Source organism: Hypanus sabinus, chromosome 6, assembly GCF_030144855.1.
Source record: "Hypanus sabinus isolate sHypSab1 chromosome 6, sHypSab1.hap1, whole genome shotgun sequence".
Classification (NCBI taxonomy): Eukaryota; Metazoa; Chordata; class Chondrichthyes; order Myliobatiformes; family Dasyatidae; genus Hypanus; species Hypanus sabinus.
In genome coordinates this window covers 82,653,158-82,666,673 of record NC_082711.1, presented here as the reverse complement: position 1 = coordinate 82,666,673, position 13,516 = coordinate 82,653,158, and the positions used below count along the sequence as shown (strand labels likewise).

The window sequence follows — 13,516 nt, the reverse complement described above, 5'->3', positions numbered from 1 at the left end:
TATTCTCCAGCTGCCTCTTGAATTCCTTTTTCCACATCGTCCCAGACATGTGGACTACCTAGCCCAGTAATATGACCAAAATTAAAATATATCCACACATAGTTGCAAAATGAAAGTTGCCTTATTTTATGGTTTAACAATACTTACTTGCTACTTGGAACATTTTCACATTTCCTTTGTCCATCTCTTGATGTGTTAAAGGAAGTTAACAGATCGTCCAGATAAACCTGATAGAACTTGAAAACATGTTCTACTCACCAAAACTATAATCTTGTTTTAATAGTCAATTAAGATACTCTAAGGCTTTTGAAAATATAGCATAAAGTACAGAAGTTGGCTTATATTATTTTAAAATTAATTTTTAGTTTAACTGTGCCTAATTTTCTTTTCTTTTCAACAGCAGGAACAGCTGATGACTTGCTAAGTTCCATAGGGTCAAAAATTCTTGAAGATCACATCAAAAAGTCTAATTTTAAAGAGGCAATAATAGGTTTGATTTTGTTATTATTTCATTTCTACATAATTTCTGTGTTGCTTGACTGTATTTTACTAAAATATAGTTTAAAAAATCTCAAAGCTAATGTTTTAGGTAGTGAGAAATCATGAAAAGCAGTTTTTTCATAGTATAGAATCTTCAGTCTTGTTCTCTTTTGTGTGGAAAAGGGTGAAAAGAGATTTGATGGAGGACTTTCAATTCATAAAGTAGAACAAATAAAATTGAAGCGGTTCTCAAAGCTGGTTTGCTGCCCATAATTATTTTCTAGTGCATTGTCTGATTAGACAATGGTGGAGAGGGAGGTAGCTACAGATTTGCCATTAGTTTTCAACAGGGAATGGAATAAAGGGAAAGAACTGCAGGAAGGATTTCTCTTTAAAACACCAGTACTAACTTGAGCTAAATTACAGCTTCATGAGCTGTGACGTTCTGCAACTTTGTGATTCGTGTCCTATTGAAATTCATATTGGCTAAATTATGTTGAGAATAGTGTAAATCTGGGAGTACACTTGGATCTGGGGAAATTGTGTGTAAATGAAAATGTAAACATTAAGGAGTTTGAAGGCTTGGAAATTGCTCGTGTTAGCGTTGTCACAATAAGTCAACAATTCTGTAATCCTTGTCTTATAGTAAAAGTATTTATATACTTCTTTTTACAGGACTAGATTATTTGACTCAATGTCATTATAAAGGAAAAACTGAGCCATTATATTACTGTGAGCTGTGCCATTATGAATTGCCTCTTGAATGTATATTGGCACATATCTCTGGATTTAAACACACAAAAATGTACATAGTAAGTATACAAAATGACAAATACACTCATCATAAATGTAATTGTTGCACATTTTTATTTTTTATATTAGTAGAAAACTTGCTCAGATATATATTTTGTTTTAGCAAACCGACTAAACATCAAGTACTGTTTTTATTTTTATGACCTTTTCCTGTTTGGACTCCATCTGACCCTCCTGCTTGCTGGACGATTCTGAGTTAGACATTCAATCGAGTGATGTAATGTCCGTTCAAATGCTTGTTTGTGAAGGTTTGGTATCCATAAAGCCATACATACTAGACCTGCAGCCCAGCTCTCTCATTGTTTAAACCCATTTCATCTGCATTGATACTCTGTTGCCTCTAATAGTTGCAAAAACCTCAGCAGCCATGCCAAATTTTTATCATTCCCACCATCAAACTCAAGTTTAAAGTTCCAAGTAAATGTATTATTAAAGTACATATATGTCACCATATCCTACCCAGAGATTCTTTTTCTAGCGGGCATTAACAGAAAATACAAAGAAACATATCAGAATCATTGAAAAACTACGCACAATGACTGACAAACAACCAATGGCAAAAGAAAAACAAATTGTGGAAATAAAAAAAACAAAACAATAGTAATAAATAATACTGAGAACATGAATTGTGGAGTTCTTGAAAGTGAGCCTATGGGTAGTGGAATTAGATCAGTGTTGGGGTGAGAGAAGTCGTCCACTCTGGTTCAAGAGCCTGATGGTCGAGGGTTAATAACTGTTCCTGGACCTGGTGGTGTGGGACCGAAGGTACCTGATAGCAGCAGTGGGAAGAACACGTGGATGTTAGGTGCCCTTCATGATGGGTGCTACCTGGCTGTGGCAGTGCTCCCAGTAAATGTGCTAACTGGTGGGGAGGGCTTTTCCTTTTATGAACTGTGTGCTATCCACTACTTCTTGTAGGCTTTTCTTTTCAAAGGCTTTGATGTTTCCATATTTGGCCATGATGCAACCAATCAGTGTACTCTTCACCAAACATCCATAAAAATTTGTGTGTTGTAGATGACATGCTGAATCATAGAAAACTTCCAAGAAAGTGCAGGTGCTGCTGTGCCTTCTTTGTAATGGCATTTATGTGCTGGACCCAGAACATTATTAAAGTGATAACTGAGGATTTAAAAGTAATGACTTTCTCGATCTCTGATCTCCCTGATGAGGACTGGTTCATGGACCTCCAGTTTCCAACTCCTGTAGTCAGTAATCAGATCTTTGGTTTTGCTGACACTGAGTGAGAATTTGTTGTTGTGGCATCATTCAGCCAGATTTTCAGTCTCCCTGCTATATGTGTTGCCACCGTTGACTTGGCCATTGATGTTGTCAGCAAACTTAAATATGATATTGGAGATGCACTGAGCCTCACAATCGTAAGTATAAAGTGAGTAGAGCAGGGAGGTAAGTGCACAGCCTTGTGTTGTACCAGTATTGATGGAGATTGTGGTGAAGTTGTTCTTACCATTCTAAACTGACTGGTCTGCTAGTGAGGAAATTGAGGATGCAATTACACACGGAGGTATTGAGGCCAAGGTCCTGAAGCTGATTTATTAGTTTTGAGGGGATGGTAGTATTGTAGTCTGTAGTCAATGAAGAGCATCCTGATGTATGGATCTTCTTTGTCCAGATGTTCCGGGGCTGATTGAAGAGCCAATGTTGTAGCATCTGCTATTGTTCTGTTGCAGATCCAAGTTGCTCGTAAGGCAATACTTGATATGCTTCATCATCAACTTTTCAAAGCACTTCCATCATAGTGGATGTAAGTGCTACTAGATGATAGTCATTGAAGCAGGTTACCATATTCTTTTTGGGTACCGGTGTGATAAATCCTGCTTGAAGCATGTGGGTACCTCAGACTGCTGAAGTGAGAGGTTAAAGATTATCATTAAACGCTCCAGCCATTCGATTAACACGGGTTTTCAGTACTCAGCCAGGCACGTGCACTGTCTGGACCAAATGTTTTCCATAGGGTCATTGTCCTGAAAGATAATCTCACTTTGCACTTGGAGACTGAAATTACAGAACACTGGGTGCGGTGGGAGTTTGTGAAGGCACCTCCATGTTCTGTCGGTCAAAGTGAGCATAAAAGAAATTCAGCTTATGTGGGAGTGAAATCTTGTTGGCACATATTTTGCAAGTTCTACTTTGTAGGAGTTGATATTGTTCAGCTGTTGAGCATCCTTCTGTGATTCAATTTTGGCCAGGAATTTCGACTTTGCGTGTGCAATAGCTTTCTGCTGGTCAAACTCAACGTCTTGTCCTTGCTTACTGGTAACAATTATGGGGCTATATAAATGAATTTTGTTGATGCTCATATCTGTGTGTGGCCTAAGAAAATGTGTAGTTGTATAGTTTAAAACAAACTTTTCAACAACTACAGTCAACAGTAGTTACATACAAGGTTAGTACAAGTTAACCTGATATGTGAGTTAATTAATCTGACAGCGCCAAAGATAGGGTCAAGTGTAGGCCATGCTCGAATGCCTGACTTTTGTGACAAGGGTGATTTTTCTGTTGATGAAACAAATCGTGTTTTTCAGAGAAGGAGGCATCCAGATTCAAGTTTTAGCAAACACGTTGTAAAATATGAAGCAGCAGAAATGGAAAAGACTAACGGAAGGGGAAGAGTGAAGGTAAGTCTACAATATTAAATGCTCATTAGTAGGGAAAGGGAAACCTGTGACAGTGTGAAACTTATTGCATCCACCTGGATGGGCACTACTTTTAATGGAACCATATGGTTCATGACCCTGACACCCTACCTGATCTTGTGCCTCATGGCTTGAGCACACAAATGGTAGGTTATCCAAGCTCTTGTGCCAACTCTGCCATTCATCAGGGTTTATTATCTGTATCAGTGCTACTTTCCTGTACTAATACTACTTTACAATTCTGTAACATCCAAAAATGTCTCCATGTCTGTCTTGAATATACTGTGCTATTCCACCTCCACAGCTCACCTGGCTAGAGGATTCCAAAAATTTGCCACCTTTTGGATAAAGAAGTAGCTTTTCGTTTTGTTCCAGTCCTGAATGGCTGACTTATTTTGCACTTGTGATACCTGACTCCAGGCACCGCAGGCAAAGGAAACGTCATCCGTCGTGCATCTACTTTTTCAAAGCAGTTTAAGATTTTTGCATGCATCAGTAAAGTTCATAGGGTCCAGTCTGCTTGACCTCTCTTTATAGTGTCGGATCTCAGCAATTTTCAATCCCCTGGGTCTTTTAAGAGTTCAAGAATGAGTAGAAAAGCTTTGATTCTTCATGATTGTTTATTTTAAAGCTTAAGCAAAGAAACACACACCTAGCATGTGAAGCTAAGTGAGGAGCTGACATAGAAGAAGAGCCAGGATGAAGTAAAGGTAGCACTTTTGCAAAAGTCTATCACCTTTATAGTCCAGATAATAAAAAAATCCTTAGATAAAAGGACTGCCAATTAAAAATGAAGAAAGGTGACACACAGTTATGTAACTATTATACCACTTTCTGCCAGTAGTTGGAGATAAAACACACATACAGGTGCTCCCCCCCACCTCATCATTTACAAAGATAGAGTGTTCCTATGAAACCTTTCTTAAGCCAAAATGGCGTAAAGCGAAGAACCATTAATTTATATGGGAAAATTTTTTATAAAAGCGAAAATCCTCTTTGTAATGTGAAAACAGGATACTGATGTAGGTCTTTTGTAAAAGCGAAATGGTGTAAAGCGAAGATTTATGAAGCGTGGGACACCTGTAAGCTATCCGAAGGTAGAGCATTCCTATGAAACGGTTCGTAAGCCGGAATGTTGTAAAGTGAAGAAGCAATTGCCATTTATTTATATGGGAAAAATTTGTGAGCATTCGCAGACCCAAAAAATAACCTACAAAATTGTGCCAAATAACACATAAAACCTAAAATAACAGTAGCATATAGTAAAAGCAATAATAATTTGATAAATACACAGCCTATATAAAGTAGAAATACTTTTCTGCAATCATTGCAGCACTGTCTAGCATAGTGAAAATCTCAAGCAAGTGCTCTTGGCAGAAGCACTCTCTCCAGTAACCTTTAAGCTATGAAGCTGCCAAATCATACCAAATAACACATAAAAAATATACAGCCTATATAAAGTAGAAATAATGTATGTACAGTGTACATAACATGTACAGTGTTCACTTAACGGAATCGGGAAGACAGCAAGCACACTGATGATGGTCTGTTAGGCTGAGTCATCGGAGGTTGGGGTGGTGGGAGGTAGAGGAGACTGGCATTTCATTTCATCATCGTCTGTTTCCATTAGGGCAGGCAGGTCACCTTCTATGTCTGCTTGCCTCGATGTCAAAGGTCAAGTTTCGTTGTCTGCTGTGGCTGATGTGGAAGGCTTGAAAAACGACAGTATGCTTGACTGCTTAGCCTCACGCATTTTTCATCATACAGTTCTTCGTAAGCACTCAAACCGTCCTGCAAATATGCCCTAAACCTACGTACCCTTTCAAAATTAGAGTCATACTTTTCTGCAATCATTGCAGCATTGTCAATTGCAGCAAAAATCTCACGCAGTTGCTTCACGTTCAGTTCCGGGATGACCTCACTTCTGGGTAGTTCGCTACTGCGTTCGGTTTCGATTGTTATCCTTTCCTCTTGCAATTGCTTCAGCTCTTCACCTGTCAGTTCTTGGTCACGGGATGCCAAAACCACTTCAACATCATCTTCGTCAACTTCCACAAACCCAGCCTCCTTAGCCAAACTTACTATGTCCTTATTTCATTCACCACGATCAAAACGCTTAATTATGTCTAGTTTTACGCTGTGTAACACCCTTACGAGCTCTTTTAGGCTTTTACTTCTATTACCTGTAGCCACTCTTATTTACTTTGTTTTATATCTACACTAAAAGGCTTATGTTATAGATATATTTTTGGATTTTGATTTTTAAGTTGTTGGGAATGAATACCAGATCACGAGAAGCTAAAAACGGGAAAGACTTTGATCCTAATGGAGAAAAAAGATGATGATCTGAAACCATCTAAGCAACCTTCTTTAACTTTTGAACCAAAGTGGAAACTTCTAGATGAAAAACTTACTCCAAATTTTGCCGTGTTCGAAGGAGTTTTAAAGACGGTTGAGGATAATTTTAGATCACTTAAACGTGAATTTGAACCACAGTAAGCAACAATCTCAGAACTTGACAAAGGAGCTCGGCAGAGAGACTGAAGGATTACAACTCTGGAACAAAATTTAGCTTTGATGGATCATTATAAACAGCTGGATCATTATAAATTCAAAGTTACCGACCTTGAAAATCAATCTCGAAGACAGAATCTATGGATAATTGGTTTTCCTGAAGACGTTGAGGAGGGTGATTCTATCAAGTTCTTTTCTCAATTTTTATTCAATGTGTTTGGCACAGAAGTTCTGGACGCCCCTCCATTAATCGACCGCGTTCATTGTACACTACATCCAAAATCTTCTGATGGTTCTAAACCAAGACCAGTCATCATTCGTCTCCTTTATGTTCATATTAAGGATCATTTGCTCGGAGGAAAGCCACGTTCGAATTTAAAGATTTCAAATTCCATTTCGTTGAAGATTTTAGCCCCGAAGTTCTGAAGGAATAAATGGCGTTTAAGCAGCTGATGTCGGAATTCTTTCAAATGGGTCTCAGACCATTCCTGCTGTTTCCTGCCCGATTGAGAATTATCCTCTCTGATAATTCCCGTTGTCACTTTAAGTCATTAAATGAAGCTCAAAAATTTTTCAACCAACTAACTTCTTCTGCTACGGTCTAACTAAGGTTCCGATTTTTTTGGCTTTTACTTAAATTTTGAAGCTATTTACCAGCTTACTGTTAGAATGCAAGGGTTCTCTTATTTGGTTTGTACTGTAGGTATTTTGTCATATTTCTAGATTAACTTTTCTGTTCCATTTTGGAATTCTGCTTTTTTTATTTTTTGAAATTATTTAGTAGATGATTTGGTGTTTGATTTCTTTTTTTAATGGAAATGCATTGACTCTTTTTTACATTTTAAGATGTCATCCTGCTTTCTTCTTCCCATAAGACCTTATTTTTTTGTTGCATCATTTTCAATTGTTTATGCGTGAAAATAATCAACAATATGAATTGGCGTTTGTTTTCTGTTTTTTCTGAAATACTACTATTTTAGTACTCTGTTTTATGATTTAAACTTTTTTTTAATTCGCGGTAGTTTTTTTCTTGTTCTCTTTTTTGATAATGTTTTTCATATATTTTTTGGGTTATGGGCGGCTTTTTAAAAAAATTTATCTTTTGGGCTGCCATCAGGAGAGATGGGGGTAGATTTGGCTTTAGCTTATCTCTTGGCCAATCTCTGGCCTATTTCTGGGTCTTTGTGGGTGGGGGTAGGGATTTTTTCTTTTTTTTTGTTTAGATTTTTTCACCTGGGCTATTTTGAAACTACTGTAATGTCTGATATGTTGTAACTTCTGGTTCCTCCTTGAACCTTTCTTCTTCCAGCTTCAGGAGTTTGTGTTCTGGATAACCCTTCATGTACCATATTATTTTACTATGATGGAGAAGATTATTAATTTTGTTATGTGGAATACAAATGATTTAAACCATCCGATTAAATGGAAAACAAAATTCAAAGTATTCTATAGAATGAATGCCCATATTATCTTTGCACAAGAAACTCATGTGAGGAAAGAGGAGAATCATCATTTTTTTTAGGTTTTGGAAAGGTCAACAATACCATTTGAATTCTCAGGCCAAAGTGAAAGGAGTTTCTATTTTTATAGATTCTTCAATTTCATTTATTCACTATGAAAAAATTTTGGATCCGCATGGTAAATTTTTGTTAATTACTGGCCTACTCTGTAACAAAAAAGTGGTTATGGTTAATGTTTATGCTCCAAATGTTGACTATCCTGAATTTTTTAAACACTTATTTACATACCTTCCCAATTTAAATGACTAAATGTTCATAATGGGTGGAGATTTTAATTGCTGTTTAAATCCTTCAATGGATAGATCTAAGTCTAATCAAGCACTTCCGAATAAATTGGCTACTTTTCTTAATTCCTTTATGCTTGATTTTGGAATTTGGAGGTTTTTACATGCAAAGGATAAAGAGTTTTCATTCTTTTCCCATGTATACCACAGTTACTCTAAAATTGACTACTTTTTTACTGACTTTCATTTAATTCCCTCTGTTATTGACTGCAATTACGATGCCATTGCCATCTCTGACCATGCGCCTTGAAACACTATTATGTTAATGGATACACCTTCTAGTTTTGGACAATGGTGATTCATTTCCGTATTACTACAGGACTCAGACTTTGTGAATTTCTTTAAGGAACAGATTGATTTCTTCTTTTTAACAAACTCTACTGAAGAAATTTCCAGCAGGGTACTATGGGATACTTTTAAAGCATACATCCATGGGCAGATTATCTTATTATGCTGGACTGAAAAAACAAATTAATAAAGACATTTGTCTAGTTGATAAGATTAAAGCAATCGATAAAAAATATTCTATTGCTCCTTGTCAGGAGCTTTATAAAAAGAGGGTCAAACTTCAAATGGAGCATAGTTTACATTTAACATTCTTGATTGAAAATCAAATAATTAAGACTAGGAGTCGATTTTATATACATTGTGCTAAATCTGGTAAACTATTGGCTAATCAATTGAAATCTGCTTCGGTTAAACGTCAGATTATTAAAATTCGTAAACGAGATGGAACTATGACGGTCATGATGAGTTAAACAATTTTACACCTCTTTATATCAGTCAGAAGTTCCTGATGGCCCCACTATAATGCACGAATCCTTAAGGTATTGAATGTTCCAAAATTATCACCTGATGAACGTTTAGTATTAGATACTCCTAATATGGAACAAGAAATAAAAGATGCTATTTCCTCAATGAATTCAGGTAAAGCACCTGGTTACACAGTAGAATTCTTTAAATCCTTCTCTACTATACTTTCTCCCTGGTTATGTAAAGTCTTTAAGGATTCATTATTTATAGGTAAATTACCACAATCATTTTATGGTGCCTCTGTTCCCTTAATTCTTAAAAAAGATAAAGATCCCACTGAATGCGCATCATACTGGCCTTATTGAATGTGGATTCTAAAATCTTTTCTAAAATATTGGCAACTAGATTGGAAAATGCATTGCCTCGAATTATTTCTGTTGATCAGACCAGATTTATTAAAAACCACTATTCGTCCTTTAATATTAGGAGATCGATGAATATTGTTTATATTCCCTCATCTAGAATTCCAGAATATGTCATCTCATTGGATGCCGAGGAAGTGTTCAGTAGAGTTGAATGGCAATACTTATTTAGTATGCTTGAGAAATTTAATTTTAGCCCGCAATTTATATCTCGGATTGAATTGATGTATTATACCCCTATGGCTTCGGTACTTACCAATAATATAAGATCTCCTTTTTTTTTCAGTTGTTTTGTGGCACTAGGCAAGGCTGTTCTCTTAGCCCATTGTTATCTGATATTGCCCTGGAACCTTTAACTATTGCTATTCGTGACTTACCTATTATACTTGGCATTTCCTGTGGGAATGTGATACATAAGTTATCATTATATGCAGATGATTTGTTACTATATATTTTGAATCCTGAGAATTCTTGCTGTTATATCCCTGCTCACTCAGTTTAGTAACTTTTCTGGTTACAAACTGAATTTTAATAAGAGTGAACTTTTCCCTTTAAATATGCAAGTTCTAATTTATAGACGTTTACCATTTAGATTGGTTACGGATTATTTTATTTATCTAGGTATTAAAATTACTAAAAAACATAAGGATTTATTTAACGTCAAATTTTTTTTTACCTTTAATAGACCAGGTAAAACAATTGCTTACTAAATAGTCCTCACTGTCTATATCACTGATTGGTCGAATTAATGCTATTGAGATGATTATTTTACCTAAATTCTTATATCTTTTCCAAACAGTACCGATCTTTATTTCTAAATCCTCTTTTGATACTATTGACTCTAAAATTTCGTCTTACATATGGCAGAATAAAAATCTTAGGTTAAGTAAAAAAAAATACTTGAAGAAATCCAAAAAGAACAGCTGCCTGGCACTGCCGAATTTAAGTTTTTATTATTGGGCAATTAATATTCGCTATTTAGTATTTTGGACACGTTGTGGATATTAGTGTCAGTCCACAATGGGTTAACCTTGAATGTAATTCTGCACAAAGATTTTTACTGGTTTCCATCTTAGGGACTTTACTTCCCTTTAGAACCATAGAACACTAGCAGTTCTTTCTAAATTGAATAAACAAATGGTTAATCCAATAATTAAACATACATTATGCATATGGTTTCAGTTTCGTAAATTTTTTGGCTTGAATAAACTTATTTTATCAAGTCTCATATTTAATTTTTTCTTTCAACTCTCATGGATCAAGCCTTTTTGGTTTAGAAAATGAAAGGTATAATATGCTTTTGTGATTTATTTTTGGATAACTGTTTCATGTCTTTTGAACAGTTGTCTAATAAATATAATTTACCCAGATCCCATATTTTTAGATATTTACAGATCAGAGATTTTTTGAATGCGATGTTACCTACTTTTCCTACTATCTAACTGATATCATGGAAAAAATTCTAAGCTTAAACCCTTATCAAAAGTGTTTAATAGCAATCATTTATGATATGATTATGAAAATACAGTCAGATATATCTGATAAAATTAAAAATGAATGGGAGAAGTAACTTCAACTTTCTTTACCTATAGAGAAATGAGAAAATTTTTCAATTAGTTAACTCTTCTTCTATTTGTGCTAAACATACGTTAAAGTGGTGCATAGGGCTCATATGTCTAAAGATAAATTAGCTCATTTTTACTCTCATATAAATCTGATCTGCGATGGATGTTATTCTGAGGTAGCCTCTTTGACTCATGTTTTGGTTTTGCCCTCTTTTGGAAAAATATTGAAAAGATATTTTTGATACAATCTCTACAGTTTTGCACATTGATTTACAACCTCACCCTATCACCGCCATTTTTGGTTTACCAATGATTGATCTGCCCTCTTCAGCTCGGCGAATGATTGCATTTGCTACTTTAATGGCTAGAAGATCTATTTTATTGAATTGGGAAGAGATGAATTCTCCAACTACACTTCAATGGTTTCCCCAAACCATATCCTGTTTAAACTTCAGAAGAAATTAGAAGTGGCACCTTTGATCCCTCAGTTAAATTCCAAGAAACTTCGAGGCCATTTATCCAATACTTCCATTGAATGTAATTTGACCTTTTCCGATTTCTTTATATTATTTATTAATTTGAGTAAAAGAGCGGAGTTGATGACATTAACTATTTTATCTGATATAATAGAATAGCCCAGCTTTGTTTAGTTCAGTTTTAGTTCTGCTTAGTTTAGTTTACTTTGTTTTTGATTTTTCAATTTGGGGTTTTTTTTCCATCTTTTTATTTCTTTGTATCTTGTCTATTATAAGAGTTTGGGAGGTCAATTATATTGGTGTTACTTACAGTTTCTACTCACGTGTTAATTGCCAACAGTGTAATTCCACTCTCTGTACTATTATGACTGTTATGTGTTTGTCCTTGAAAGATTCAATAAAAAGAATGAAAAAGAAAGAAAATAAATCGACATAAAGCACACATGCTCATAGGCACGTGTTTAAGCAATGCCTGTTAGAATGCAGTTCCGGGGCTCATGATGCGCGCTGCCTTTTTTTGTAACAGTGAAAACACCTTCTGTTAGCGAAAACAGGTAACTAATGTAGGTCTTCCGTAACAGTGAGGTGTTGTAAAGCGAACGTTAAAAAAACGGAAGCCACGTGCCGGGAAAACGTTCGAAAAACGGAAGCCACTTGCACTGTTAAAGATGAACAAATTTGTTAAAAATATGAATTCTGTCAGTAAAAATAAACTTTGATTAAAACTACAAATTTAGTCTTGAATTAATTCAACTAATAGCTTATAAAAAGTATATTTAAAAGAAACAACTGATTCTAACAATAGTATAATCTCCTCCCCAGCCCTGATGTTACACTTTCAAAAATCATTGTAGTCTATCTGCATTGTGCTCAAGTTCTTTTGCAAAGAAGCTCAAGGTACCACTTGCCTTCTTACTTAGGTACTGTATCCATGTGTTTTTGTGCCAAGACACCCTTCTGAACACAAATTCCTCTCCACCTCACCTTTCAATCTTTGTCTTTAAAAAATTACCAGAATAGAATGACTCTCTCCCAACTACTTTGCCTCTTCATATAACCTGGAAGGCTTCTAATTTCGCCTCTCTATCCACATTGTCATTCAGCCTTCTACTTTTACAAGCTTCGATATATTGTAATCTTGCCTTATCCAGTTTGTTGTTGTAGACTTTGAAGAGCTGAACCCCTTCACTGATCGCTGCAGTATTTAAACAGTTACAGCCTGAAAATGACCTTTTTTTTGTACTCTGTAGTTTGACCATTCTAATAACGTTTGATCCACGTCAGTATATAGTGCCTTGAAAAAATATTCAGCCCACAACCCTTGACTCTTTTGAATTGATCAAAATCCCTAGTTGTAATAGTCATTTATGTGAACAATGGTTCATTTATTATAAAAACATGTATCCATATTGATTGATAGCATCCGTTAGTCTAATGAGACCATGGATCTGCGCCTGGAAAGTCTTGGAGTGTCCTCTCCAGGGAGCAGGCCTGGGCAGGGTTGTATGGCAGACCGGCAGTTGCCCAAGCAGCAAGTCTCCCCTCTCCATGACACTGATGTTGTCCAAGGGAAGGGCAAGAGCTGATACAGCTTGGCACCAGTGATGTTGCAGGAGTTGCCAGAGCAAGGTTGAAGACAATGTTGGACTGTCTTAGGGACTCCAGCTCTGGATTTGCCCTCAGGGTTTAATCCCGAAGCCTTTCCCGTGAGTGGGTATTGCTGCAAGGCAGTGGAGGTTTGAAATCAGAGCTTTCCCTCTCTTAGCTGGACTGCCTTCCCAGGTTGACGAGCTTCGTCTACCCGAAACACTGGTTTTAAGGTGCCAGGACCCGCCTTCGCCCCTTCTCCTGTCAGTAGAAACAGTTCCACTTGGCTTAGAGGCTAAGCCACACGAAAAGGCCAGGAGTTGGACTTGTTTGTCGGGCTATTTGAGGCGCATGCCGTGAGGAGCAATTTTAGGTAGTGGGAGCTTGAACCCACCACCACTCCTGGGCTTGACAACCTTGTATCTGTATACAACTCTGAAATTTG

At 36.3% G+C, this 13,516-nt stretch overlaps 1 protein-coding gene across 6 annotated transcripts in view; it reads left to right on the top strand.

Moving 5' to 3' along the window:
• Nucleotides 1-13,516, top strand: part of si:ch211-197h24.6 (uncharacterized) — a 102,434-nt gene that overhangs the window by 48,461 nt on the left and 40,457 nt on the right. For 5 of the 6 annotated variants that reach the window (XM_059972518.1, XM_059972514.1, XM_059972516.1 and 2 more), the window contains exons 10-12: nt 401-490; nt 1,156-1,292; nt 3,840-3,932. In XM_059972518.1, the coding sequence (XP_059828501.1) occupies nt 401-490; nt 1,156-1,292; nt 3,840-3,932 (320 nt within the window). The remainder of the gene's footprint in view (nt 1-400; nt 491-1,155; nt 1,293-3,839; nt 3,933-13,516) is intronic. The other variant, XM_059972519.1, reaches the window with a different exon arrangement.